General features: G+C 48.8%; 1 protein-coding gene across 5 annotated transcripts in view; it reads left to right on the top strand.

Moving 5' to 3' along the window:
- Window positions 1-629: 629 nt before the first annotated feature.
- Window positions 630-25,917, top strand: part of VLDLR (very low density lipoprotein receptor) — a 40,801-nt gene continuing 15,513 nt past the window's right edge. For 2 of the 5 annotated variants that reach the window (XM_008255864.4, XM_070067733.1), the window contains exons 1-8: window positions 630-762; window positions 1,204-1,340; window positions 16,648-16,767; window positions 21,192-21,314; window positions 22,685-22,807; window positions 24,926-25,297; window positions 25,400-25,522; window positions 25,609-25,731. In XM_008255864.4, coding sequence (XP_008254086.1) covers window positions 1,259-1,340; window positions 16,648-16,767; window positions 21,192-21,314; window positions 22,685-22,807; window positions 24,926-25,297; window positions 25,400-25,522; window positions 25,609-25,731 — 1,066 coding nt within the window. In that variant the 5' untranslated portion in view covers window positions 630-762; window positions 1,204-1,258. 5 annotated transcript variants of the gene reach the window in all.

A 25,917-nucleotide genomic window follows, 5' to 3' on the forward strand; every position in this document is an offset into this window, starting at 1 on the left:
GGGTCCCTCTTCCAAACAAGGAAAGGTTTAAGCTTTTAATTACAGGCCCTCAAACTATCATTTTGTGCAATTAGCAATTAACTCTCAACACTGATGAGAGAAGGCAGAGCTGAGCGCTAGCGACTCCCCGCCTCCTTATCCCAGACCGGGTTATTTCAGTCCCGTTCTATTCCAGAGGGCAAACCACAACTGCTCGCTCGCTCACTCTTCCGCTCCCTCTCACTTAAAGACACATTTCTGGTTTAGGACAATGGCATCTCCGCGGGCGACGGACCAGGCAGCTGGGACCCCACACCCCAGCCGCGTGAACGCCCGGAGCCCCTCCTGTTCGTCACTTTCCGGGCGGAGAAAGGAGGCCGGAGGAAGATGCTACCTACCAGCCTCTGTGAGGGGCGCGGGCGGCAGCCGTGGACATGCCGGCGGCCCCCCCAGCTGCCGGCCCCGCGAGCCGGCCGCAGTGGCTGTACCAGCGCTAGGCGCTGCGGCCGCGAGCCTACGGTAACGACCGTAGGGAGCGCAAGGCTGCAGCGGCGGCAGGTTCCCTGGATCAGGAAATTAGGACAGGCACCGGGGATTGGAGGCGAGGGCGGCGCGCGAGCCAACCAGCGGCCGCCCCGGGCCCCCGTGAGCCCCGGGCGGACGCGCCGAGCAGCCGGGCCGCGGGAGCAGTCCAAGCGGCCACGGCCACGGCTACGGCCACGGCCACTCACGCAAGCTCACACTCTCACACTCCGGGCCCAGGCACCGGCTGCCCCGGGGCGTGTAAGAGGAGCACGTCGAGGGGAGGGAGGGCCGGAGCCGCCGCGGCCCCCGCCCCCCGCTGACCACTCCCCCTCCCGCCCCCTCCCTGCCGCTCACCCCGCGCTCCAGCCGCCGCCAGTGTGGGTGCTGCACCGCCGGCTCCTCGCTCTCCAGGCTGCTCCTCTGCTCTCGGCTCCCTACCCCCTCCCCCTCCCCTCCCTCCCCTGCCCTCCCCTCCTCTGCAGCGCCTGCATTATTTGCTGCCCGCAGGCTCGGCTTGCACTGCCGCTGCAGCCCCGGGGAGGTGGGAGGGTGGGTGGGTGGGCTGGCTGGTGGGCAAGCGGCCGTGCAAGTTGTCGGGGAGGGCTGCCCTCTGCTTCCCAGCGCCCTCTCCCCTGCTAACTCCTTCCCCCTCCTCCTCCCCTGCCCCTCCCCGCCCCCACGCCTTCCTCCTCTCCGAAGGGCTGGTAACTTGTTGTGCGGAGCAAGCGGCGGCGGCACCATCCAGGCGGGCACCATGGGCACGTCCGCGCGCCGGGCGCTCTGGCTGCTGCTCGCGCTGTGCTGGGCGCTCCGGGAGAGCGGCGCCACCGCAACCGGTGAGTAGGGACGCCCCCTCCGCAGGAGGCCTGGCGCCGCGGCGTGGGGGGCGGGCGGGGGCCCTGGGGCGCCAGTCTCCTCTTGCCCACCCCCTTCTCGGAAGCGCTTCTTGCCTCTGCTCGCCTTCTCTCGCTCCCCACCCTGGCGGCGCCTCCGAGCCGACTGTCAGCGCCGCGGCTGCGGGGGCCGGTTGCGGAGTGTGGGGGTACAGGACGGATTGGGGTGTCCCGAAGCGTCACCTGAAATAGTCTGTATTCTGCTGCCCGCTGTCCCCCAAAGCCGCTGTTATGCATCGTTTTTTCACCACCACCCCGCCTTGACAAGGGCTGGAGAACGTGGGCTTCCGAGCCATTGAACAATGGTTCTGCCTGCCCTGTCGGGCGGAGTGTTAAGGAGGCAGAGGGCCGGCTGGAGAGGTGCATGGCAGCCGGGGGCGCACCCCTCGGACTTCAGTTGGGTGGGAGCAGACGGTGGAGGAAGGGGGGCGCCTGGAGGGGCGCGGGGTGCCAGGTGCCGGCCGGGGCAGGGAGTCGTCCTGCGGCCGTGAGCAGGCGCACGTTCGGTGGGCGGCTGCCGGGAGGCTCGGCTCAGCCGCGGGAAGTGCGCAGCCTGCGCACCCGAATTGCGACTCCCCAGGCCCTGGGCCGTCTGTCTGGCGTGCGGCTTAGAAGAGTGTAGCTTCAACGAGAACTCCCCTCTGGGTGCTTGTCCCCTCCCCTGCCCGCCCCCGGGCTGCGTTCGGAAGCCTCTCGCGTCTCTCCTGTGGCTACACGGAACCCAGACTTAATCAGGTTAGTTTGCAGACCCTCGTTCCCAGTGACGCTTCCTCCAGGGTACCTGAGTCTTAATCTAGCGGCTGTAATTAGCCTCCATTCTGAACAATAGATCAAAGAGTAGTGCAGGGGCTGGTGTGTGGCTGTGGCTGTGAGCCAGGGCGAATGGGGGGGGGGGGGTGACAACTCCCGGGCCCCCTGGGGCTGCCGACCCGGGCCTGGGTTCCCTCGCCCACTTGGGACCTCACAACTTCCCTGAGCAGGCAACTGGAAGCCCCTCCGAGCGGGTTGGGCAGCGATCTGAAGACGCGACCCGGGCGAGCTGACTCCCAGCGCTGGGATGTGGGACAGCTCTGGATCCCGACGCCACAGCCTCTGGCTCGGGTGGCTCCCCCCCGCCCCCCGGCCCCGGGAGGCCCGGGGGCCTACAGTCACGTGTGCGAAGGGAGCCTGAACTTGCCAGCGTGTGATCCCGGGCAGCCTCCTGGGCACTACGTGGGGTTGTGAACGCTCCAAATGCGCCTGCCCTTTGCTTCCGACTGTCCCGTCCCGAGCGTGTGAAGCTGGGACGGGCTTCCCTGCCCTCTGCGATTGGTCCGGCGGCGCGGTCGCGCTGAGCTTGGTCACATGGCTCCGTGGACTAGTAATTTAGCAGCCTGTGAAATGCTAGCTGTTAGGGAAAGTGAGGAGCCCACAGGCTCCCACCGGCCGTTCTCTCTCATGCGTTTGGCTTCTAGGACTGAGAGAAAGGCCTCAAAGTGCAAAGTGAACACAGAAACGGGTGTGCTACCCCAGTCCAGGCCAAGAAAAGCCCCACTTAAGGAGCCTTGCCAGAGGCTAACCTTAGCCATTAATGAGTGAGTGATACTAACTTATTAAGCGTATTCTCAAAATAGTGCCGTGACCTGCATTCTGCTTTTTTTGGTAACCTTTCAGAACACCCAGGGTGACCAGGAGGTGCTGCTAATTACCTGGGAAGGTGGGAGAAAGTGCATTTTTTTGTGGCATGCACTTTCATATTCTTGGAATTTTAAAGGTGCAATGCATCTCCATTGGAGACTAACTTTCCCCAGCAGAATGCTAGGAATGCACCTCACTGTTGAAATGAGTCAGTCCAAGGTGGAGGCGCACTTTGGATGAAGAGCAGGGGAGGATCCCCGTGCTTCCCTTAGTCACATGTCAGCTCTGGGACATGTCCTGAAACAGACACCCGTGCGAACTTGAACTTCTCTGAAGTGTGAGAGGTGGGTCTTTTCCCGATGGAGGGAATCTGGAGTTTCCTGAGGCAGATGTTGACCCACAGCCATTCCAGACTGGCTCCTGGGGCTTTTGTTTTTTGAGATTTGTTTGAAAGTGAGAGCTATAGAGAGAAAGGAGAAACAGAATGAGAGAGAAAGAGGAGAGAGAGAAAAAGCGAGATCTTCCATCTTCTGGTTCATTCTCCAGATAGCTGCAATGGCCAGGGCTGGGCCCTGGAGAAGCCAGGAGCCAGGAGCTTCTCCCAGGTCTCCCACATGGGCAGCAGGGGCCCAACACTTGGGCCATTCTTCAGTGCTTTCCTAGGCCATTAGCAGCGAGCTGGATTGGAAATGAAACAGCTAAGAACACAAACTGGCACCCACATGGATGCTGATGTCCCATGCGGCTTTACCCTCTATGCCACAAGGCCAGCTCTTGGCTCCTGTTCTACGTTCAGATTCCCTTCGGGGCTGATGTTCTTGCCCCTGGTCTTCTACACTTACCCCTTCTCTATACCACCACACTCACGGTGCTGCTCCAAAATACTCTAGGACAGGGCAGGTGGGCACGAAGACTCTGGCAAGGAACGAAAGCGAGGCTAGCTCGACAAGTCTGGATAGCCCTTTGTAATATCCCTGGGAGGGGTCTCGAGTAGTTTCCCTCAAGCTTTGTGGTCAAGATTAAGAGCTGGAGTACCATGTATTCTTTAAGGCCAGTCTAGAACAAGGCAGGTTTTGTGAAAGCTATTGGGCTAGGCCCACCAACTAGCAAGAGTATCAACACTCTGCTCTTGATATGGGGCAGGCTTGGTGTTGCTGGCAGTACTGACAGACCTGGAGGTAAAACATTGGAAGATGAATAGAAACCATTCCTGGCTTTTCCAGGTAGCACCAAGACGACGCATGGTGATGATGGCCATCCTCATGTAAAGCAACACTGGGCACGTGCATAGGTACTGTTTAAAGGAAGAACACCAGCCAAGCCCTTAGGGGGAAGGGACAGTTTCTTAAAGTCTCTAGAAGCTTTGTTTCCTGGGTCACCCTCTTGCCCTCTTCACCTGGGTCATTTTGATTCTTTGTTTTCATTGCTTGAGTGCCCACATACCCAGAGCATGTCGTGAAAGGCCGGAGTCGGCAGAGTTGCCATGTGTTCAGCCTTTAGTATCACAAACCTCATACTTAAGTGCTAAGCATTGCTAGCCAAGGTAACAGCCTCTGTCCCCAAAGGAAGCGAGCCATAATGGAAGTATGTCTGCCTTTTTTTTCCAAAATTGAGTAACCCTAAACTTGACTTCATAAGGGTATTTTATTAAAGCTCTAAAAGAGTTGGAAAGCAGTCCCAAGCTTCTTCTGGTCCAGTAAGGATATCAAAGCGTTAAGACTAACTAGGAAGTGCTAGAGCAGAATACGGCCATAAGAACAAGGGAACAGATAGTACCCAGCTTTGTGGCTTCAGGTTTTGATCCAAAAGCCAGAAGACTTGGCATACAGCATGGAAAGATAGATAATTCATATTAAATGTCTGGGCCCTCTTCTGTTTTTTACAAAATGTGAATAAAATTCTTCTCATTCGAGGGAAGAGTGATCAAGATGAAGCTGTTACCCAGTTTAAGTCCTGCTTAAATTTGCTTTGGATACTGACCTGCCTTTCAAAGTCAGCTTCACAGTTCCGAGCACAAAAGGGTGCTGAGCTGCTGGCTTCAAAACTGCGAGGTTCAGGTTCATTCCCTTCTAGTTTCAGGGACTCTCAAGAGAGTACTTAGGCAACAGTGCAACAGACTACTTTCAGGGCAAACAGTCCAAATATACCTTCTGCTGAGGTTCTGGGGAGACGCCATTATTGAGCAGAAGAAAGGGGTCCAGGGACAAGTGTCCCCTTGGCTTCGGAGTTTTTGACCAGGGAATCTGAGGACTGACAGCCTTTCTGGGATTCACAAACACAGGATCATTAGCTCCAGGAGGCTCTTGCTCTGTAAGTGAAAATCATCTCATCTGTTCTCTGTGCATTTTCCACTCTCAGCCAGTGTCTCTTTGCTAAGCTCCTCTATTGGCTCGCAACAAAAACTCTAACACTGTTAAAACCCATGAGTGGAAGCGTCAGTGGCAACGCAGGAAGTAAATGGGATAGCAGATGACACCTTAAACATAGCAGCTTTCTCCTTTGTGTGAAGTTCCCCAAGAAAGCTGGTTCTGCCCATTACTATGAGGCTATAAATTCAGGAAGAGAATCTGTGTGAGCAGGTGGAGAGATTCTATTAGTGCTAGGTGGTGTGTGAGCAGGGGTGGAAATTCTACTAGGAGTGTCTTGATGGCTTTTAGATAACCTTTGCCTACTTTGTACTATAGATTTTGCTGTATGGGTGGACGAGGGAGTATGTCTGTAGTTAAGTGATAACATTGGGGAAAGAACCTGAGAGATGGGATCACTGGCTAGAGTGGCTGACCTTGCCACCAACATGGGGCATCTGGGTTGGCCATGGTGGTTAGTAGCTTTAGCAATGGTCTTCTAAATGTTCATAGAAAATGTGTATTGTGGGAAAAAAAACTATGCAAAATTTTTTTTGCACCAAAATAAAACTTTCTTTTAATCCTTTTTTTCCATGAACTTTCTGAAGCACACTCCTGTGTATCCAGACACAGTGTGCAGTGTGAGGCCTCAGGTTTGCCGAGCAAGGGAGATGATAAAGTCTCGGTGGTAGCCTACATTTGCCACTCACTCCACAGGTTCTAACCCTTGTATTTCCCCTGAAAGACTATAAATGGAGTTCTTCTTTTACAAACTGCCTCTCATCTTCAGAATTTTTTTTTTTAAAAAAGATTTATTTGGCTGGCGCCGCGGCTCAATAGGCTAATCCTCCACCTTGCGGCGCCGGCACACCGGGTTCTAGTCCCGGTAGGGGCACCGGATTCTGTCCCGGTTGCCCCTCTTCCAGGCCAGCTCTCTGCTGTGGCCAGGGAGTGCAGTGGAGGATGGCCCAAGTGCTTGGGCCCTGCACCCCATGGGAGACCAGGATAAGTACCTGGCTCCTGCCATCGGATCAGCGCAGTGCGCCAGCCGCAGTGCGCCGGCCGCAGCACGCCGTCCGCGGCGGCCATTGGAGGATGAACCAACGGCAAAGGAAGACCTTTCTCTCTGTCTCTCTCACTGTGTCCACTCTGCCTGTCAAAAAAAAAATAAAAATAAAAAAAAATAAAAAAAGATTTATTTTTGTGAAAGGCAAGTGACAAGGAGAGAGAAGTAGAGAAAGGTATTTTCCATCTGCTGTTTACTCACTAAAAGCCCACAACAGCTAGGACCAGGCCAGGCTGAAGCCAGGAGCCAGGAACTCCATCCAGACCTCCCATGTGGGTGGCAGGGACTCAAGTACTTGAGCCATCATCTGCTGTTTCACACGCACATCAGCAGGGAGCTGGATCAGAAGAGGAGCAGCAGGGCCTCAAACTCACACTGTGATTCAGGATGCGGGAGTCCAAGTGTTGGCTTAACCTGCTCTGTCGCAGCACATGCTCTTCATCATTAGCTTGCTTCAGAACGCTTTCCCAAGGTCTGAGTTGTTAACTGACCTGTAGGCTCCCTAAGTAGGCTGTAGACTGATGCCAGTCTTCGGGGTTCATCCGCTTGAAACCACTTGATGGCCATCTATGGAGCACCTAGCATATGCCACAAGGTGCCAGTCTTGGGGGACACAATGAAGCCAGGGTTGCCCCCTTCCTTTGTAGTGGATAGTCTGGTGGGGAATCAGTGTTCCACAGACAGGCTGGGATAGGTGCTCTGAATTGGAGGGAGCAGACACGGTGTGTAAGACTGAATCATAAAAGAGGCAGACAGCAGAGGAAAATCGCTGGTGTTCCCACATGCCCCCTGGGTTACAGCTTATGAATTTCCCTGAAAATCACCAGGATCGCAGGCTTCACTATGACAAAGCCAGAAACTATTCCATGTCTGCAGAGCTCTTGCAAAGGTGGTATGGTTCAAGCAGCCATGCATTGCTGCCAACACTACCAAAAACCATCGAGACGTCAGGAGTAAAATCTGGGTGTGACAGACGCACTCCTAACCTCCCACTCAGCTGCCTTCGCCTCCAGGTCAGAACCTCTCTCCCTGCATGGAAACGGGGCCAGCACACCCACCCTGACACACGCATTCTGACAGACACATGTGTTCTGAGTGTGCTGTTCCTAAATGAGAAAGCGCCACAAAGACGAGGTGAAAATACCTCCCCGGGGCATACAGGACGGGGGGCCTTTGAACCCAGAGTCTTTTGAAGTATTCTGGTGAATCAAACAACTGGTCTCCCTTGGACTTCAGTTCAGAAATGCTGAGAAGAATGCCTGGATGAAAGTCTAGAGTTCAGGCCGGCTTTGTTAGTGACCTAATAAATCAACTCATGCTTCCACGAGTGCTAGCATGGGCACCTGGAGAATGTGTGGGTGTCAGGCACCTGTAGTTTATTACAAGGATAAATATTGGGCCCTGCCTTAGGGGATCTCGGTGAGGAAAGGTGGAAACAGGGAAGTGCGTGCTCAGGTCTCAGTGCACGACACCCCTGGGACAGGCACAGGGCACCTTGGTAAAACTCCCAGTTCTGCCAAGAAACTCATGGAGGGCTCGTTTGGGAGATGCCATCTGAGCCCATCCTGGTGGCTAAGTGAAAAGGAGTGGTCCGTGGCTAGGAGGCAGAGCAGGCATGAGGACAGGTAAAGGCAAAGGGAAGGAAGCAGGGCCCCTTGGAGCTGTGAGGACGTGGGTGATGACCAGCAGGGAAAAGTCTGGAGAAACTGAGCTCAGTCCTAGAGGCAGTGGGAAGCCAGGAGATGCCCCTGTCCTTGGCACTTGAGGCCATCTGCGGTTGTTTGGATCACCGTCTTGATTTAGAGAGAGAGTCTAGCAGCCCGGAGGTAAAGCAGCAGGAGATGCAAACTTAGATTGAGCGAGAGAGGAAGGCCAGAATGTGGCCAGCACTTCATGGCCAGAGGTCAGGGGAGGAGAGTCTGGGCTCCTTTCTGGACCGCTGAGGTAGAGGAAGTGATCCACTCAATCAAAACTATGGCACACAGAGAGGGGCAGATGCATGCTAGAAGAACCTCTGTAGCACGCCCTTCTGTTAAGGCAGCCAAATTTTATGACATAAGGGGCTCAGGAGCTTCAGCCAGGCTGTCGTCAACATGTCTGTTGTAAAATACTGGCGTTTATCTCCTCTGTCCTTCCAGTGATGGGCATGAGGCCTTATGGGGGTTAGTTGTATGCACGGTATTACAGCCTTCAATATGAAAAGGCTATTTCCATTATGAGTGGAATCTGCGGCTGCTTAACCTTAGTGCAATGGTTCTCAAAGTACAGAGTTTCCAAAAATGTTGTTGCTAAGTAAGTTTCATGAAAAACCCATGAATTTCATGATTTTTTGCACCAGAATAAAGTTATCTTTTAATTTCATTTTCCTCAAACTTTTTCAAGTATACATATGGTCTGAGACCAATAGTGTCAACAATATTGCATCTGAAAAGCAAGCTAAGGTCCATGTTCCACCTCCTGAATCAGAATCCCTGGGATGGTCCTAGCAATTCTTTTTTTTTTTTTTTTTTTTTTTTTTTTTTGACAGGCAGAGTGGGTAGTGAGAGAGAGAGACAGAGAGAAAGGTCTTCCTTTTTGCTGTTGGTTCACCCTCCAATGGCTGCCACGGCTGGTGCACTGCGGCCGGCGCACCGCGCTGATCCGGAGGCAGGAGCCAGGTACTTATCCTGGTCTCCCATGGGGTGCAGGGCCCAAGCACTTGGGCCATCCTACACTGTACTCCCTGGCCACAGCAGAGAGCTGGCCTGGAAGAGGGGCAACCGGGACAGAATCCGGCGCCCCAACCGGGACTAGAACCCGGTGTGCTGGCGCCGCAGGTGGAGGATTAGCCTAATGAGCCGCGGCGCCAGCCCTAGCAGTTCTATATGTTAACTGGTCTCTCAGGAGATTCTGGATGCACAGGAGAACTTGAGAACCACTCACAGAAGGCAGTGATTTCCAAGATAAATCAGGTAGAAAGCCTTTGCTCTGACTTGACCAATGTGTCCCAGACAGAAAACCAAAAGCTGTAGTCTTTTGGAAAAAAAAAAAAAAAAAAGACTTGTTGGGGAAATGCTAGCAGCACTTTGAAAAAGTGGGATGGAGATGGGAGAGAGGGCTCCATCTCAACACTAAGGGTGTATTATGAGAGCATCATCTTGACAAGTAAAATCCCAGAATTCTAGATTAGTTTAAGGTGGTTCCACTTGCTAAATTTCAAGTCCACGGAATATTCTAGAAGTACATAGTTCTGGAGTTGAATGTTGTAGTTTAGTCGCATGCTCAGTACAGTACAGTATCTGGAACCAGACTGCCTGGGCTCAAGTCCCAGGTCTGCCCATGGTGATCTTGGGAATATGTCTATACTTCCCTTCTCAAACAGGTTTCCTAGCCTGTGACAGCAGAGTGAAAATGCAAACAGTGTAGCACTAAAAGTTAAATGAGCTAGGAGACATGAAATCTTAAAGCAGTGCTTGGCCGACAACAAAAAGCATTCTATTGTTTCTCCATGATAGTTGAGATGATCTCAGTAAAACGTAAATTGAACTGACAATTGAACTATGCAATTTGCTTGTCTCAAATGGAAGGATTAACCCAAATGTCTAACAGTATAGAGTTGCTCCCTAACTGGTTCCTAATGCTTCAGAGACAGACTTTCAGGCCAGAGCCCAGCCTTTGCACCTGACAACTTGGAACTTCTTCCTTAGCACTCCCTTGAGGTCTTTTGCCTCATATAAACTCTCTACCCTGTAGGAAAACGTCTTTGCTGACTCAGAAATCTTCCTTGTCCTAAAAGAAGTTTTAGTCTATGAATAGAATGGTTGGCATTAAAGGAGCAAACAGAAGACGAGGACTAGACTAAAAATAAATGGCCCCAGGAGTGCCAAAACAAATGAACTGCAGAAATTCCAGCAGATACCAACCACCCTTATACTGCAGTCCTGAGACAGGTGAAGGCCTGGTCCTGGTGGCACCAGCAGCGTGGCAGCAAGAGCCGGTCTGTGCAGACTGCAGGGTGTGCTGGGTTTGATACCCAGACAGGCTCTCCATGGGCATCTGTGCTGTAGCACTTCTGCCAAGATGTCACTCAGAGTCCTCCAGGGGAAATTGGGAGCTCATCCTGAAGTCTTGGTCTTCACTCTGAGGTCTTTGCTGCATTCCTTAGCTGAAATTTACATATTGTTCTTCCATGTTAACCCTTGCAGGGACAGTTAGACAACAGCAGGCTGACCTCTCTATGCATTAAAAACCCTGAGCCGGCACTGCGGTTCACTAGGCTAATCCTCCGCCTTGAGGCGCCGGCACACCGGGTTCTAGTCCTGGTCGGGGCGCCGGATTCTGTCCCGGTTGCCCCTCTTCCAGGCCAGCTCTCTGCTGTGGCCAGGGAGTGCAGTGGAGGATGGCCCAAGTGCTTGGACTCTGCACCCCATGGGAGACCAGGAGAAGTACCTGGGTCCTGCCATTGGATCAGCACGATGCGCCGGCCGCGGCAGCCATTGGAGGGTGAACCAACGGCAAAGGAAAACCTTTCTCTCTGTCTCTCTCTCTCACTGTCCACTCTGCCTGTCAAAAACAAAAACAAAAACAAAAAACAAACAAACAAAAAAACAAAACAAAAAAAAACACCTGAGTTTCTGGGAGCCAGTAAACTACGAACGTGTGTGGGTAGCAGCATTTACTGTTTAGGTAAGCAAGGCTCCTGGGACACGGGCGCCTTGATGTAAGTTTGCAGAGTCTGATTTCATCGATAAAAGTGGACAAAGTGAGCGATGCATGCACACCTCGGGGAGTTCATTCATTACAACTTCAAGTTGCCATGAATAGGTGCAAATGACTTCCAGTGCCCTTGATCCAAAGGGGCAGAGACATTCATTCTAAGTATTAGAACTAGATGGAAACCTAGACCATTTCATTTCTACACTTGATCTTAGCCAAAAGGCCAAGAAGCGATGGCCATTTCATTTCTTAAGGCAGAAGAACCATTTTCATACTAGCATGCAGCATTTCAACATTCAAAATAAAGTTAATAGAAGCATAAGTGTGACTCCTCCGCACCCCCCTCCAAGAGCCCCTGCCTTCAGAGCCTTTCCCCCACTTTGACCACTCCCTCACCGCTGAGGCATTTCCCACAAAACCCTGTGGCTTCGAGGAACAACTGAATTTTACTCCAACTTTTCACTAGAGAGTACCTAGTGCTTCTGTTTCTTTGAGACATGATTGGCGTCAAAGAATGAAAAGAACCTAGGGTTCAGTATAATACTGAACTTGAGACTTAACATCGCTGGATAGAAATAGACTACAAGTTCACAGTCCTGTAATCCCCGAAGCTTTGGAAACGCAAAGCTTCTTAACTCCTTGGGTGCTTTCTGTTTCATGGGACCTCTCTACAGCGGCGGTCCCAGCTGAGTACCACCGTTGGAAAGGGAGAACACTTTCGGAACTTGGGAGCCTTCCAGTCAGGTGACTGAGCGCTAACCAGTACTAGGGAGTACTTTCTGCCTCAAAACAAAGTGCTTAGGGAGCTACGAGGCATAGCCGTAAGGCTTCAGGTCCTTAGCGGCCTCTCTTGAGAGAGTCCTTTATAGAGCCGTCAAGCCTTCCCACTCTTCCCTGAGCCCACTGCTCTCTTTGGCTGGGAGGGCTGTTTTAGTAGCACACTGGACTCCTAATGTCAGCTGAGTGGGAAACAACTCGAGGTGGGGTGCGAGTGAAGGTGAAGCAGCATCATGACCGTCAGGTGAAAGGTAGATGAGATGGACACATCTTGGATAAGAAAAGGTAGAAAGGGAACCTCTATGTGCCTTAGGGTAGTGGAATTAACACTGAAAATGCTAATCCCTGTCCTGAGCCTGCTCAGTATATACTCTTGCCACAGACCTGCTGGGATTTCATTATTGTTTTGTCACTGTTGGTAGCTTGCTTAGTGCTACTAAATTCAGGTAACAGTGGACTGCCTGCCTTAGGGTATTGTATTCACATTTGAATCCCAAGCCAGCTATGGTATCTATAAGCTCTGTATCTTCAAATTCATCTGGGGACAGGTATTTGGCCTAGCGGTTAAGATGCCAGTTGGGACACCTGCATCCCACATCAGAGTCCTTGGGTTTGAGTTTGGGCTCCTAACTCAACTTTCTGCTAATGCAGACCCTCAGGTACTTGGGTCCCAGCCACCCACATAGGAAGCCTGGATTGAATTCTAAATTCCCAGCTTCAGCTCAGCCCAGTCCAATCCCGGATGTTGCACACATCTGGGCAATAAGCCAGTGGATTCAGGAGCTGTCTGTCTTGTGCCTCTTTTGTCTGTCAAATGAAACAACCAGAAACTTCATTTTTAGGGAGATATTGCAGGTGCAACATGCTGAAGTACAAAATCACCCTTTGACATCAGCTTTTACATCTGAGTATGATGATACGGTTCTGTGTTTGACTATGTAGGTATGAACTCAGTGTTTTTGTCTCACTGTGACTTGACCTTTGGTAACTAAAATCAGCTCCCCAGTGCCTTTCAGCCCTCCGTGGATTCCCGCTGCAGCCCCAGTACTCTTCCCAAGCATATTCATAGCCATGCTCTCTGACTTTATATTTCTATTTTAGTGCTCAGAGTAGATTCTTATCACTCCAGTTGACCTCAAAGGCAGTGAGGAAACTGAACTCAGCAAACAGCCTCTGGAAACGTGCACCCCAGCATGGAGAACATGCACAGTACTTGCGTGTTAAGAAGACAGAGGCAGTGGAGCAGAGGGGAAGAGACAGGCAGGTGCCTCCTGTCGGCAGTCCAAAGGGAAGCCTTTAGCCTAGCGGTTAAGACACCTGTATCCCGTGTCAGAGTGCCTGGGTGGAATATCTCACTCCAGCTTCCTGTTACTACAGACTCTGGGAGACAAGGGGGATGCCCCAACTAATTGGGTTCCTGCCACTGAGGTGGCGGGATCTCATTTGAGCTCCTGACTCCCGACTTCAGCCGGGCCCCGTCCTGGCCAGTGCAGGCATTTGGAGAGTAAACCAGCAGATAGGAAAATGCTTTCTCTGTCTCTCTAGTAAATACATTAAATGGTTAAATTATCGTAGTTTGGCACACACAAAAAAGACTGAAATCCTTGCACAGTTTTTCATAGCATGTATTTTGCAACAACTTTTTGATTACCCACTATATGCACGGATTTCAAATGCTTTTTACAAAAAAAAGAAAAAACCCCTTATTTCAAAATTCCATTTTCAACAAAACTTTAGAAGTCCCCTTGTATAAAGACAAACAGGTGGTGCTTCCTAATAGCCATCACCACACTCCTCTTGTTCTCTATTCCAAATTCCTGGTATCTTACATGTAGATTGAATAAATATTCTGGAACATAGATAGAAAGTGCCCTTAAGCCATACTGCTCTGTAGCTGGGTCCTAGCTTGGCTAGTCTTCGGGGAGGAGAATGGTAGATAGTAGCTCAGAAGGTGATCACATCTGTGTGGTAATCCTGATTCATACCAAATCAGAATCTCGCTGGGAATTCGTCACAAAGCACAGAATGCTTCCAGACAGCAGGGAGGAGCTGATGCGAGGGAGACCAACTGCAGTATTGTGCACGCAACACAAGCGTCCCAGTCTGTGCTAGTCTCTGTATTATCCCTTCTTACGCCAGCAGGCCACAGCTGCAGAGGCTGAAAGGTGGCAGGAAATCGCGAGACTTCTGCCTACAAACCCCTGCGTAATCAACCCCAACTGTAAGAGTCTACTGGTTTTCTTGAGAACTTGTGTACATTTGCTTTGAGCAACCACATCTGTGTCATTTGTCTCGTATCTCAAAGAAATCGCACCCTCCAAAGGGACATCACTGTGAATGATAAGAGACACCTGCCCAGTAGCTGTGCCAGGCACAAACTGAGTGTCCTGCTTAACAAGTCTTAGTTCATACTGTTGTGTGACTTAAATCTCCAAACACTGAGCCTGGGAAAACCGGCAAAAACCAGGTCTGTGTCTCCACCACAAAATTAGAAATGATCTCCCTTTGCCTCTTAACTATCTATACTTGCTTGACACTTTTAATTTTTCTTGGAGCTGTCTTGCAAATGTGGTTTTCCAACTAGAAGTCAGTTTCTTTTTTATTTTTTAATTTTTTTGACAGGCAGAGTGGACAGTGAGAGAGAGAGACAGAGAGAAAGGTCTTCCTTTTGCAGTTGGTTCACCCTTCAATGGCCGCCGCAGCCAGCACGCTGCGGCCGGCGCATCGTGCTGATCTGATGGCAGGAGCCAGGTACCTATCCTGGTCTCCCATGGGGTGCAGGGCCCAAGCACTTGGGCCATCCTCCATTGCACTCCCTGGCCACAGCAGAGAGCTGGCCTGGAAGAGGGGCAACCGGGACAGAATCTGGCGCCCCGACTGGGACTAGAACCCGGTGTGCCGGCACTGCAAGGTGGAGGATTAGCCTAGTGAGCCGCGGCGCCGGCCAAGACGTCAGTTTCTAAGATGTGGAACCGTGTGTTAAACCTCAGTTTGTACCCTCGCCTTGCTGCCCGTTTATTTTGCTTGTAATGGGAACATTATTCATGAATAATAGTAGGGATGTGGGCAAGAAACCCAGTAAGGGACTAGGATTTGGCTGTGTGATTATTGCAACACAAGAGGCTGAAACAAATGAGAGCTGAGTCCCTGGGTAGATGTAATACCCTTTTGGACAGAGTGCAATCTGGGTTCCTTCTATCTTGGCTCCCCTGGCCTGAGATCATTCTTCCAGCCACCACGCCTAATTTCAGACAAAATAAAAGGAAAGAAATGAGGCTTCTGTGTTTTTTAACAGTACAGTCATGGCATTGCTTAGTGATGGGGATATGTTCTGAGAAGTGAGTCATTTGGTGATTTTGCCATTGTGTGAACATCATAGAGTATACTTACATGAACCTAGATGGTGTAGCCTATTACACACCTTGGCTGCATGGCACAGCCTGCTGTTACTAGGCTACAAAGTTGGGCAGTTTCCATACTAAACACTGCAGGCAGTTGTAGCAGTGGTGTTTGTAAACATCCCTAGACATAAAAAGTACAATAAAAATGAAGTATATAAATAGAAAATACAGTCCACTTGTATAGGGCACTTCCCATCCAGGGAGCTTGCGGGACAGGAAGTGTCCCTGGGGGATTCAGCAGGAGTTCAACGTGATCTCCTGTATGTAGGCTACTGTAGACTTCACCCACTGCAAACCTAGGGTACCCTCAATTTATATATTTAAAAAAAAACTTCTAGTAAATGAACTTTGACTGATAGTAACTTCTTACCTTATAAGCCTTACAATTTTTTTGGCCTTTTGATGCTAATAAAAACTTGGCTTGAAACACAAAAACACTGTCAAGCTGCACAAAAAGATTTTCTACTTTCTAGCCTTATTTTATAAATTATATTCTATTTCTAACCATTGCTACTTTTTAAAACTCTGTGTTTAAAAACTCACTCACACACACACTGGGCCTCGGCCTCTACAGAGACAGGATTGTGCATCCCGCTGTCTTCTGTGTCCACATCTGTCCCACCGGCTGGTCCTCAGGAGAAAGCACAGGCAGGGAGCCATCGCCTGTGCTAACCAGGCCTTCACCTCCTGAACAGCCTGCCAGACATGGTTCTGGAGCAGGTGTTGTGCTTTTCACAACCGTGTCCATGGTGGTTTGCTTAGTGTCTGTTTTCATAGATGTACATACAAACTGATATTGTACCATGAACTCTGCTCTTCAGTAATGGTAGCCTTAGAACTTATTGAGGCCTGCAGAAGTTTCTGCTAACCCTTCGCAGTGAGTTCTCTTGGGGGTTCTTTGTTTTCTCATGCAGTTTGCTTCACTCCTACCTGTTCTTCAGCCATGCATTCCCAAGGCACTAGGAATCTTTCAGCTCTGTTATAACCCGGTGGTACCATGGATGCCTATGCAGTCCATCGTGACCAAAGTCTCGTTAATGCAACTCTGCTTCCTAGAACTTGTGTGTTACCATTGCTGTTTCCATTCCATAAGCCAGAACTTAGTCTCTTGGCTATCCCTCCCTGCAAAAGAGGATGGGAAATCTAGTGTCTAGCCGTAGCATGTGCCCAGCCAGGCGCTCAGTGACTGTCAGTTGCTGCCTCAAGACCCTCCCAGCTCTGGCCTCCAGCCTGCCAAGTCTGCAGCTGGCCCTCTGAGAGGGTCGCTCCCCACGGGGCTGGAGTAACTTGGCTCTCTAACTCATCACCCTCTTGTGTTTACTTTGCTAAGTGTTCCTTCCTGATTCTAGGGAGAAAAACCAAGTGCGAAGCTTCCCAATTCCAGTGCACCAATGGCCGCTGCATTACTCAGCTGTGGAAATGTGATGGCGATGAAGACTGTGTGGATGGCAGTGATGAAAAGAACTGTGGTGAGTGCAACGTGTGCTAATCTCACTTGCCACCTGCCTTGCACTTACACATTTTATTGAAATACGATGATGTTATCTTGGTTTCTGCAAATGTTCCGATATTCTGCAAATAAACTCCATTCCTAAGAAACACTGTGAACCCGAGTCCAAAGAATCTCTACTTCCTGGTCCAGAGGGATATCATTGGATGTCTGACGCGAGGTTATCGACTGGAGTATGGAATGTTGCAGGCAGAGTTCCTTTCAAATGACAGGACCTGGTTTATCTTAGATCAGGCAAACATGTGGTCTAGGAAGCTGGGGGAAGGGTTGGGGAGGACCAGAAATAGAGGCACACAGAGAACTGCTTAGAAGTGACTTTTTTTAAAAAAAATTCTCAAATGGTTCTGATCCCAGAAATCAAAGAAAGCATGGACACCACAAAGCCCCCTACAATTTCAGAGCGTTGATTAACCCCTGACATGGAAACGACAAGCCAGCACAGATCAAAGGTCAGATAAGGATTCTTTTTATAGTTCTCTGTCTACAATAGTGGCTAATTCTAAAGCATTAAACAGGGCGGAAGACAGTGTCTTCCCAAGAGAATAGGAATCTAACCTCATAGCCATTGATCAGCATCTATCACAAGATCCCTGTGAGAAATGCCTGTGTCTGCAGTCTCTGTAGCCTCATGTCAAGGTCACATTTAGGTACCTTGAATACGTGCTGAAGTTTGCCTATGACCCTTTTGTCCTTTGTTGTACAAATCCTGCCACAGTGTTGTGTGTGACTATCGGTGCTAGCACTGTCATGACTTTTTGAAAGATGTTAAATGCAGATATTCACTATAGAAACTAGAACTACAAAGGCCAAGTAGGAGCGAAATGTAGGTTCCGTCACCGGCCATCTTCTCTGCCCTTATATACTTCACGTATCATTACAATGCCTCATGTCTCTGAGCGATACCATGTTTGTTTCCATGCCGATATGCAGATCAGGAGCTCTTTCAGAATCATAAAAAACCCATTCCACAGTCTCGGGGAAGAAACTTATTTCCAGCCTCAGGACCAAGAATAGTTCTCGTGTGCAATCATTTGCATTTTTAACACCAAGATTTTAATCTATTCCACAAGACATTGAGTTCCATGCTATTTCTGGGTTACCTAGGTGATGTGGTTCTCTCACTCAGGGTTTCACTGGAAGGTCCTCATTCTTGTTAACTCTTCTCTTGGGGGAGCCATCCCTCCTCTATTCTGAACTGTGTATTTGCAAAATGCATTTCTTTTTCTACAAAGTCATTCTCTTCATGCTGTGGAAGTCTTCTTTTATCATCAAACCAAGTCAGTAGAAAATGTCCTGGGTCATCGCTGACTTCTTCTGGAGTAGCCTTTGCCCAGACACCCTCTGCTGGTCACATGATAGGGGAGTTTTAAAAGAGAAGGAGGTGGGCATGCACTACATTAAGTCATTCAAAGTGGGGAAAGCCAGATAGGTAAGTGTGCTGTAGAATATTTGTGGAAAACGGAATTAAAAGATTTATTGATCATGGTGCAAAAGAATTTGACATCCATGTTTCATTTTTCATAATATCTATTGCCCATGAGGTTCAAAAGACCCCTTCTAGTCACGTTGCTGCCTCCCAGGAGTGAGGGGAGAGGGGGAAGTGGAAGCATCACTCAGCGAAGCTCTAAGTGCGGATTCTGGGATGTCCCCTCTATGAAACAAAAGCTACACAATTGCTGAAAACCTCCAAAGCCACCTCCTATTTTTTCTAACCCTTTGATATGGAATCTGCTTACAGTTTTCACTGGGCCCCTTCTTTTAAGGTTTTATGTATTTGAAAGGCAGAGTTACAGTCAGAGAGAGAGAGAGAGACAGAAAGATCTTCCCTCCATTCTTTCACTCCCCAAAGGGCTGCAACAGCCAGAACTGGACCGATCTGAAGCCAGGAGCTTCCTCAGGGTCTCCCTTGTGGATGCAGGGTCCATCTTCTGCGGCTTTCCCAGGCCATGGCAGAGAGCTGGATCGGAAGTGGAGCAGCAGGGACACAAACTGGCGGCCATGTGGGATGCTATTGCTGCAGGCTGGGGCTTAGCCTACTGTGCCACAGCGCCGGCCCCCTGCTCCTTCTTGAAAGCACATCAACTTGACTTAGATTCCATAAGCTGTGTGCTTCTATTGGTCCCAATAACTCATTCTTTCCTAAGTGTGAGGCTGAGCTGCTTATTCTGTAACTTGGATGTCTTCAGTATGTCACTGGCAGTTCGCTTCCTCAGTGGCACATCCAGATTTTTACCCATTTCTTACCCTCCCAGTTTCTCTGCAGATGAGAGAGAGATGAACTCCCAAGTTTTGTCTGTCCTAATTTGCTTTGCTCACTTGTTTTAGGGCCATTCTTTCACATCCTCGTGACATTTTCTGCTATGTAACATCATGCAGTCTCCTTATAATTCGTTCCCATACTGTCTTTGCAACTTCTGAAGAATACCAAAGACTTCAATTAAAGCAGCTAACCTCTGGCCTCTTCCTCCACACTCCCAGAACACAGGGTTTAGACAGCACTAAATCCGTTAACACTGGGGTCTGAGCATTTGGGTGATTTTAGAAACAGGTATGAATCTAAGAGTGAATGTGGCCTTTCTTGTTTCCTTGGCTACACAATTCAAGGAAATGAATAATGCTTTGTGAATCATCCAACTTCGTCAGTGTCATCTCAAGTTCTAGACCCTGACTATCATCACAATCTCTTCACTATTTTAAGCTACACCATAGAGTTCTTCCCGGGTTAAATCCCTAACTTTGTAAATCTTCAGCAAAATGTACACTTGTAACTGAATTGCCGTCACTCAGTATCTGTGTGAGAATATTTTCAGAGGAAATTCAGGTGGGAAGAACAGGCACACGGGTAAAGAAGAGGATCTGACAAAGACAAGCCTAGGGAAGCCTGTGTGGCTACTTTGGCAACACTCTTCCAGCTTGGACAGTGTAATTTGTTGTATTATAACCATAAATGTAGGGGAAAGGCCTGCCCCAGGAAGAATTAGCAGTGGGATGAATACCTTGCCTTAGGCTGTTTTAATGCTAGAGTTATGGATGTTAGCCCTGGCAGCTTCAGTACCTTTCCGCTGGCTGATGTTAGCCAACCCTTTGGCTGGAAGGGCTCAATTGTCATCTGCCTTGAATTCTAAGTACACCTATCTCTTTATACTTGCCTTTAAGTCACCTCCTTTTCCTACTGGGTGCCTTCCTGTGCCTGAGCACACTGCTGGGAGCGGCCCTACTTGATATTGGAGTTTGGTCTTCTGTAGCTATATTAAATAGATGGGTTCAGTTGCCCTTAGAAGAGGGTCTTGATGAGTTTACCTTGCTGTAAGAAAAAATACAAGAGACCGGATAACTTAAATACCAGAAATTTATTTCCCATAGTTCTGGAGGCAGGGAAGTCCAAGATCAAGGTCCCAGCAGATCGGATGTCTGTGGAGGACTCTTCCTAGTACATAGACGGCCTCACATGGTGCAGAACAGAAAGCAAGCAAGCAAGCTCTCATGTTCTTTTCATAAAGGCGCTAATCCTGTTCATGAGGGCTTCCCCCTTCTCAAAACCCCTGCGTCTAATCCCATCACACCGAGAGCTAGGATTTCAACATGTGAACTTGGGGTGGAAACATTTAGTCCATAACAAACAGGATACTATGACCTCGCCAGAGGTTGGGGTGTTTGGCTCTTTTACTGCTGTGGTTGGAACATGGTTTGTCCCCTCTGAAACTCACGTTGAAATATGACTTCCCGTGTGATGGTGCTGAGAGGCAGTGGAATATTTAAGAAGTGATTGGATTCCTGAGAAGCACTAAGGATCAGGTTAGCTACTGTGAGAGCAGATTGTTTTATCTCTTCCATATACCGCTGCTTTCCATTCCACTTTACCACCACGGCATGGCACAGCACAGAGCCCTCACCAGAAGCTCAGTAGATGCTGGCACATGCTCTCGTACATCTCAGCCTTCAGCCTTGAGAGCCAAAATAAACTTTATGAATTATCTGTTCTAGCAAAGGAAAATGGACTATAAAACTTACAAAGTACTTGAGTGACCTGGAAGAAATTCAGAAAGAGAATTCAACTGTTACAAAAAAAAAAAAAAAAAGAAGTTGATTGTCAGGTATCCTGAGTTTGTAAAATAATGGGCCATCTTTGTCTGATGGGGCCACCTTGGTCTTGGCTTGACTTTAGTATCCTTCAAGTCTCTCAAATGAATGGTTTCCTCCTCTGGAACAAAAAGAATGTTTTTTTCTCCCAAATTGTCCTAGATTTTGCCAGTTGGATAACCATCAACTCAGCTTTAGTTTTAGAGGACAACACACTAAAATGTAGTTTTAGCTCTGATGTGAAGGGAGTAGGTCTCTTGTGTGGGTGACTTCAAGTTTAATCCTCTAAATAAACTTTTGTAGTAAAGAAGACATGTGCTGAGTCGGATTTTGTGTGCAACAATGGCCAGTGTATTCCCAATCGATGGCAGTGCGACGGGGATCCTGACTGTGAAGATGGTTCTGATGAAAGCCCAGAGCAGTGCCGTGAGTGTGACTTGCTTTGGACTTCAACTTTCCCAAGTCATCGTTGTGTGTCTCATTTTTCTAAGCACTGTTGTATTTACTACCTGGTGTTGGTTTTCCTTTGCCTGCCTTAAGGTTTAGGCCAATTGACTCCAAGGTCAGTTGAGTTATTAACAGTTGATTAGTCTCCTTTAAAGAATGTTCTCCCTGGTCTAACAAGACTGACATTCTCTTGGGTAGCTTCAATATTGGATATTTAAGACTGAAGCCAGCAGATTTGATTAAGAACTCCTTGACTAGGTGCATAGATTTCAAATGTTGGGTAATAATGACTCTGAGCAGATGGTACTCTGGTCCTGGAAGCTAAGTCAAATTGTGAAGGTTCCCTATGGGACAAATGAAAGCTTTTAGAAGCAAAGATTCCCATTTTATGAGAAAGCTATTACTGAATAGGTAAAGTGTCTAATAATAGGGTGATTTGGTGATTTTAACAAGCATGCAACCTACAGTTACTAAAACAATAGGTATACATATGAATGTTTCTGTCCTTGGGTGAATCTACAGTCAAAAGTCTATGAGGCCATTAAGGATGATGGTTTGGGATCATGTAAGTTAAAGTCATTTGCATGTCAACCTAAAGAAAGTCTTAGAGTTCTTTTTGAGGCAATCTCTAGAGGATTGTTGAAGTGCTTAAAGAGGAGGGGTACCATGAAAAAAGTTTTGACCAGAATGTAATTATAAATGAAAATAAAGCAGGAAAGAAGACAAGGCTGTTACTTTCAATTTTCTAGGTAAGAAGTCAGGGTGTAGTTGTAATGTTAATCAAGTCAGGTGAGTTAAAGACCTGTGAATTAAGAGAGAGTCTATAAAAGATTCAGCCTCAAGTTTTAGTGGAGAATGATCTGGTGAAGTTGAGAATTAGGGCATGTCCCTACTCTGCAAGATGTAAATATTAGGAGATGAGGAGGGAGGCTTACAAAGGAATTCAGGCGGTGGAAGATTTCATAAGTGTTAGATCAGCTGGCCTTTAAAGAATTTGGGATTAGGTGATAATGTCTGCATATGGCCACTTGATATCCAACAGATAAATAATGGTCCAGGAGCAGGCCAGCCAGCAAACTTTACTGTGCCAAGTAAAACAAAAGCCAGAACTGAGCACGCCGTGGAACCTTGAAGGGGTGACATGGTCAAGGCTCTTGGGTGCACTGCCAGGTGGCATAGATTGGCAAGGCTTCTAAAGAGTGGAGCTGCTGAGGGATCTCCCCAGGCCTGGAGTAGGCGAGGCAGATCTCATCAGGGTCCAGGCCACTGAGCTACAGGTGTTACCACCTCCAGGCAGCACAGGGAGTCACCAGTTTTGAGGCTCTTTTGAGACTGTATATCATCAACAGATATGAGAACATGCCGCATAAATGAAATCAGCTGTGGCGCCCGTTCTACTCAGTGCATCCCAGTGTCCTGGAGATGTGATGGTGAAAGTGATTGTGACAGTGGAGAAGATGAAGAAAACTGTGGTAAGAAGATCAGTGTTGAATGGCATTTCCCAAAGACCCTTTTCCCCCCAGAAAGGCGGGCAGGGGAAGCCGACTTCAGCATGAAGACACAGTTGCCTTGACTCAATTTTCAGTACCTTCACTATCTGCTCAATGACCTGTCCTCATAACAGCTCAAAAACTCTGAAAGATGCTCACATAGTGACTGACCATTGCTTGGTGTTTCTTTTAGGCAAATAAAAAGAAGAAGGTAAGTGCATCAAGGTATCTACATGTAGAAGTAGCTCAGTGAAGCAGCACTCGTGTAGGCTTTTGTCTCTGTTAGGACAGTAATTCATGGGCCTTCCTCAGGTTGGCTCAATAAAACTAGAAGGTATTCATAATCCAAACTAGACTGGCACATTGCAATAAATTACTTGAGTATCAAACAAGCTTTTCTTATCCCCCAATGTTGTAAAATTTGCAAAAGTTCAATTGGCACAGAAGCAGGAATTAACATCTTGCTAGGAACTGCTCCCAAGAAAAGCCTACCCAACCTTTGTCTCCTGTCACAGAAAGCTAACTCTGTTTCCTATTCTTTCATGTTTCTCTTCCTGGAAAATCTATAATAAAGTGTTACATGTCAAAGGTGAGGCCCTGGGAAAATCTCTAGGTTGAACAAACATTGCTTTCAATGCTCTTTCAAGCTACCGCCCTTTTTATAGGGCCTCTAAAATCTACAGCTCCCAAGTGTGACGAGCGTGGGCCTCCTGACACAGTAGGATACGAGGGAGCTCAGGAACTTTACAGGTGAAACACCAGTCTTGGACGTAGAAGTCACCTCCTTTGAGGTCAATACCACTGCACCTAGTCTAATGAGTTTTAGTGTTCAGTCCTAGAGTTGAGCTTTATGGATTGGCAAGCCCTGGAGCTGCCAAGTGTTTCCCATGTAAATCTAGTCTTTGCTTCCCAAGAGAGTCCTGGTCTCCATCCTAATTGCCACCATATTGTGACCTTAATATGTTTGGCAGGACTTAAAGTACAAACTGGCTAGTATGAATAGCTTATCGTTATTAGCATACCTGGTTGCTGGATTGTGATGTTAGCCCTAGGAGTGATTTTTGAAAAATGCTAAGTGTTTAAGTGTTTATTTCTGATCTTCGTTTAAAGGACCAAAAAGGAAGAGCCATGTATGGTGGCATGTGGCTTGCTTCTTTTTGTTGATAGTGTCCTAATGCTTGTTTTATTTTTATTTTTATTTTTTATTTTTTGACAGGCAGAGTGGATAGTGAGAGAGAGAGACAGAGAGAAAGGTCTTCCTTTTGCCGTTGGTTCACCCTCCAATGGCCACCACGGCTGGCGCACCACGCTGATCCGAGGGCAGGAGCCAGGTGCTTATCCTGGTCTCCCATGGGGTGCAGGGCCCAAGTACTCGGGTCATCCTCCACTGCCTTCCCGGGCCACAGCAGAGAGCTGGCCTGGAAGAGGGGCAACCGGGACAGAATCCGGCACCCCGACCGGGACTAGAACCCGGTGTGCCGGCGCCACTAGGTGGAGGATTAGCCTAGTGAGCCGTGGCGCTGGCCCTAATGCTTGTTTTATGAGGGATCTTCAAAAGTTCATGGACAGTATATATTATGAAAAGCTTATGCATGAATTTCAAACAATTTACACCATGGTAAACATTTCTTACTTCCATTTCCATGTACTTGTTGAAGTACCTTCATATTATCTCACCTGTTTACCTAATGCATGGTACTCTCAGCTAGTGAGAGAATCTGACCTAACCAGCAGCATGCTGATAATAGGGATAGCACAGTCTCTGCCTTCCACAATGAATTCTCTTGTTATTATTTGTTATGGATCACTGTCCCTTTATGAGTTAATTGTGGTTCTCATCGAGTCTTCAACTATTTTCTTGGTTCAGTATTTCCAGTTTTAACTTATTTACAATGTGCCTGCTTTTTTTTTTTTTTAACACGGTGAGGCTGTTTGCTAACATTCCAAGAACTTGTTCTTCATATCACTCCACTTTAGCTTTTAAGTTAAACTAGGAAGATAAGAGTAATGGTCAAAAATCGGTAGATTGGATTTGGGGCTAAGAGTCTTGCGGGGACCAGTCTTGATGTGTTTTCCATGGGACCTCCTCTCTCTTGCTAGGCAATGTAACGTGCAGCTCTGACGAGTTCACTTGCTCCAGCGGCCGCTGCATCTCCAGGAACTTTGTGTGCAATGGGCAGGACGACTGCAGCGATGGCAGCGATGAGCTTGACTGTGCCCCGCCCACCTGCGGCGCCCACGAGTTCCAGTGCAGCACCTCCTCGTGCATCCCCATCAGCTGGGTGTGCGACGACGACGCGGACTGCTCCGACCAGTCCGATGAATCCCTGGAGCAGTGTGGCCGCCAGCCCGTGATCCACACCAAGTGCCCTGCCAGCGAGATCCAGTGTGGCTCCGGCGAATGCATCCACAAGAAGTGGCGATGCGACGGCGACCCTGACTGCAAGGATGGTAGCGATGAGGTCAACTGTCGTAAGTAGCTCTGTCGTCGGCATGGCTCGTTCGGTTGTCTTCCACGTGTCAACCGGAGAGGGCGTGGCTGGCTTCATCCCGTGGTGTTCCCTCCCATTGTAGCTTCTCGAACCTGCCGACCTGACCAATTCGAATGCGAGGATGGTAGCTGCATCCATGGCAGCAGGCAGTGTAACGGTATCCGCGACTGTGTCGATGGTTCGGATGAAGTCAACTGCAAGAACGGTGAGTCTCTTCTCATCCTTTAGGAAAGGGGCAGCTGCTCCGATCAGATCCACTAAGACAGTTTGCTTCTGTGTTTCTCTTTGTAGTCAACCAGTGCCTGGGCCCTGGCAAGTTCAAGTGCAGAAGTGGGGAATGCATAGATATCAGCAAAGTGTGTAACCAGGAGCAGGACTGCAGGGACTGGAGTGATGAGCCCCTGAAAGAGTGCCGTAAGTGAAGGGCTGCCCGGGCCGTGGAGCTGGGCCCTTGGATGGGATCCAGCGCACCCCATGTTGGGAGCTTGTGGGATGCCTGGTCAAATGTTCAGTGAATTAACCTGCAATCATTAGGTTTAAGAATAAGATTTTATGGCTTAATAACCCAGGGAGTTGCAAACTAGTTCATTACTGACCTTC

This window comes from Oryctolagus cuniculus, chromosome 1 (assembly GCF_964237555.1).
Source record: "Oryctolagus cuniculus chromosome 1, mOryCun1.1, whole genome shotgun sequence".
In the NCBI taxonomy this organism is placed as follows: domain Eukaryota; kingdom Metazoa; phylum Chordata; class Mammalia; order Lagomorpha; family Leporidae; genus Oryctolagus; species Oryctolagus cuniculus.